The sequence below is a fragment of the Juglans regia genome, chromosome 13 (genome assembly GCF_001411555.2).
Source record: "Juglans regia cultivar Chandler chromosome 13, Walnut 2.0, whole genome shotgun sequence".
Classification (NCBI taxonomy): domain Eukaryota; kingdom Viridiplantae; phylum Streptophyta; class Magnoliopsida; order Fagales; family Juglandaceae; genus Juglans; species Juglans regia.
In genome coordinates this window covers 34,383,388-34,387,186 of record NC_049913.1, presented here as the reverse complement: position 1 = coordinate 34,387,186, position 3,799 = coordinate 34,383,388, and the positions used below count along the sequence as shown (strand labels likewise).

At 40.1% G+C, this 3,799-nt stretch overlaps 1 protein-coding gene across 1 annotated transcript; it reads right to left on the bottom strand.

The window, feature by feature from the left end:
• Window positions 1–323: 323 nt before the first annotated feature.
• Window positions 324–2,288, bottom strand: LOC108988344 (ribosomal L1 domain-containing protein 1-like). The gene has a single exon (XM_018961582.2). The coding sequence runs from the start codon at window positions 1,810–1,812 to the stop codon at window positions 526–528; it is 1,287 nt and encodes a 428-aa protein (XP_018817127.1). The 5' UTR covers window positions 1,813–2,288; the 3' UTR covers window positions 324–525.
• Between the last annotated feature and the right edge of the window lie 1,511 nt (window positions 2,289–3,799).

Genomic DNA, 3,799 nt, shown 5'->3' with positions numbered 1-3,799 from the left:
TTGCTCCACTGTGGTATAGTTCTGTATATTGTTCGGCTAAACCCGACGGCAATTGCGATTAAGCTGACTGTTATGATTATGAGTGGTGGTATCATCAGGGATGTCCATTTGACAACATAGAGATCACCGAACTCATCATCCACATAATCACCAGTGCAGTAGTAATGGTTTTGGTCATGGCGCTTCATTTCAATGTTGCATGAGTAACCACGAAATGAATTCTTCACCCATTTGAAAGCAGAATATGATACGAGGACATTTTTGCTTTGCATACAAGAACAAAATCAAAGTTCCAGTATAAAAGTAAGGTGATACAAAACACAAGAACATAAAATCATCCACTCTATAATTCTCTTCATAAATCAAATTGTCAACAAAAAAGTGGTTACTAATTTCGATCAGCAGAATTCTCATTGTCTAACAAAAAGAAATAAGACAAAAGTACAATCTATTAGAAACTTGAAAAAAAACATCCGCAAGAGGACGAATTACCATCTCTAACTTCTCTCAGTCTTCCAAATCACATTACCCGGCTGCTTTCCTGCTTTTCCTAGCCTTCACCTTCATTTCTCCACTCCTCAACTTCATCTTCCCACTCTTCTCCTTCTTTCCACCAGACCCCCCATCTTCAACAGACAAACCAACATTCCCTTTCTTTATACCACCTTCCTTCTTCCCCTTCGCAGCCAACAACTCATCTCTTGTCTCTGTTAGAATAACTTTGTTCTTCAGCTTAGCCAGCTTCTTCAAGTGTTTCGACTCACCAGAAACCCCCACTTCAGTCTTATCACCCTTTTTTCTCTTCTTATTCCCCGATTCACCAATATCCATTTCACCATTCTCACCATCACCAACTTCTCCACCCACAATCTCATCACTCCCCACTTCATCTTCATGAATCACCTCACCTACATTCCTGTCCATATACTTTACTTCATGAATCCTCCCCCTCTTCTTCCCCACGCGCTCGCCTTTCTTACTCTTATCTTTGGCAGCCTCTTCACCCTTTCCCTCCTCCTCTTTCAATCCCTCAATCCTCAACCTCACATCTGGCACCACCTGATAAACCGGTAAAGCCAATGAGTCCAGCAGCTTCAAATGCAACGACCTCACACCGCCCCACTTCCGTGGCACAATCTCCGCAATTCCCTGAATCGCAGCCACCACATTCTCCACAATCTCGTCCTTCTCCATACTCAACCTCGCCACCTTCACGACACTACAAGTCCCCGTTCTCAAGAATAACAAGGCCGAAGAGCACGCCTTCTCAATTTGCTCCTTCCAATTCTTGTGCTTCAAGTCCACGGGCACCGGAATCTTCTTCTTCTTATAAAAGTGCTTCCCCAACAACCCCGGCAAGAGGGGCACAACCCTCTTGTCCGCAAAGAACATGTCATACGAATCGCACAATTTCCTCTTGGCCTCAAATGGGCGATAGTCCGATTTCAGCTTGGACAACTTGAGGACTTTGGAGACAGGTACTTGGTCGGAATCAATCTTTGATTTGGCGGAGGCTTTGGTGAGATTGGAGTGGGGTCGATCGTCGATGATGAGACAGAGCTCTTGGGAGAGGTGGGGGGATTGTATGGCGTGTGGGAGTGGGATCTTATGGGGGTTAGTGCGAGATTGGGAGGGTATTTTCTTGAGGGTGAGTATGAGGTAGACGAATTCGTCTTGCTGTAAAAGTTGGGGTTTCTGGGTCCCCGACTTGGAGTTTCTCCATTTCAGGAGTGCGGCGACAGCCGTGTGGATGGTGGTGGAGCTGACCCTAGAGGGTGTAGGAAGAGGAGGGTTTGGACTGGTAACGGCCATGGAAGCAGAGGCTTTAGGTTTTGTTGGGGGTTTTGTTTTCGATGGGTGGGAGTATGCTGGTGAGATTAGGCCTCCGCAATATGGACTTCTGTCTGTAATCTATATGGGTTTTCACCTCCGCTATATGAACATTGCCATATTCGATGGTGAACCCTTTCAAGCTGAAATTCACAAAATATAAAACTTAAAGTGCAACAATCCTCCAAAATCAAAGAAATTTAACTCAACACTACTAAATATTCTCTAAAATCTCAACAAAAGTGAAGGCGGAGGCGTGTAGCGGGAAAGCGTAAATCGCGGTCGAAGAGGAAGAGAGAGAGACGGCGAGAAGGAGAGAAACGGTCTGAGTGAAACAGAGAGAATGAGATGAACGTGAGAGAAACGGGAGGCGCGGCGTGAGGATGGTTTGGGCACAGGACAGGAGGGAAAATGAGAGAGGGACGTCGGGGAAGTGGAAAAAAGGAGAGGAAACTAACCTAAGTGTCCAAACGGTGCGTTGCACTCTTCCTTTTTATTTTTCCAAACGGGCTCTGGGTTTTTACTTTTTCCTCCACGGGCTTGGACCTCAAAAACCTGGATAATGACAAAAAGGGTAGATTTTCGCGTGATACTTTGAGGGAACTTCTTTACTGGACTATGAAATTCCCGATTATAGACCCGCGTCCCAATTAATTAAAAGATATATACTAATAGGTTATGCAAATGTCGCATATTGTTTTTGAAAAAAATTAAAATCTATTATTAAAAAATAAATTTTTTTTATGTGAATTTCATATTTACTTAAAAAAAAATCATGAGTTGCAAGTGTTGTGCACTCTTTTTGAAAAAATTGGTTCACTATCAAAAAATTAATTTTTTTATATAGATCTCATAATTAGTTACTTTTTTCAAAAGGAGTGTCTGGCATTTGCACACTCTATGACTAAAACTATCATTGTTGTAATTAAAAACCAATATTTTCTCTCTCCAACCCTATGTTTTTTATGTAATCTTTTATTTTTTATTCTGTGTAATTTGTAACTGAGAAATGCTAATTGTACTTAAAAAAACATACAAAAAAACTAATTATGCATGTATCAACTATTGATATGCTGAATATTATAAAATTTGAAATTCAAAATTTGAATTAAAAAAAACTAATAAATTGAGTCTTGTACGTAAAAATGTAAGTAAAATTATAAGTATATGTAACACCACACTTTGTAATTTGATGTGATGTAATGTGATAATGCTGATTCATGCATTTTTTTTTTTATGTATTTTGGTGCTATGTTTTTTTTTTTTTTTTGGCATTTTGATGTATAAGTTGCCATTTTAGGAAACTGATTTGATGCAATTTAATATGCATTAAAAAGTATATGGTAAACAAATAATAGAGTAGTAATAATCTTTTATAATAGACAAAAAGATGATTAATCCAACGTGAGTGAGGTTAATTTTTAATAAATTAGCCAAAATGCAAAAAATAATGCCTAAATGCATATTAAATTTGGTGACTCCCCCTGAGAGAGGCCGCCATCTTGAAGAGCTTGACAAAGGTGAAGAAGTTGGCTCTTTGCATCTCTTCAGTGGCGCATCGAAAAGGTCCAGGATTTGATTTACATGGAGGAGTTTCCTGATCGATGCCTAATGAAATCTCATGTGTAACCAACCCCCTTAACTCCCCATACTCCATCAATCAGCCCTTGCTTCAAACTTGTACATTTCAATGTGCCTCATGCAATGTGGAAATCGTATTACTCTGGATGGAATTCTCTTTAAATTGAACTTTAAGAGGCTCCCCAAGGTTTAGCTCAGTGACAATGATATACACTGCAATCAAAGCCCCCCCCACACCCATTACTCAGACAATTGGTCTGTCCAATCTAGAACAACCGAATAAATGTTCATTCGGAACGTATTTTTTCTTCTTGAAGCTGCTAAGAAAACAAGATCAAAGTAGAAATACCTCGCAGTAGCTGGCCTGGCTTAATATTACAGAAAAATA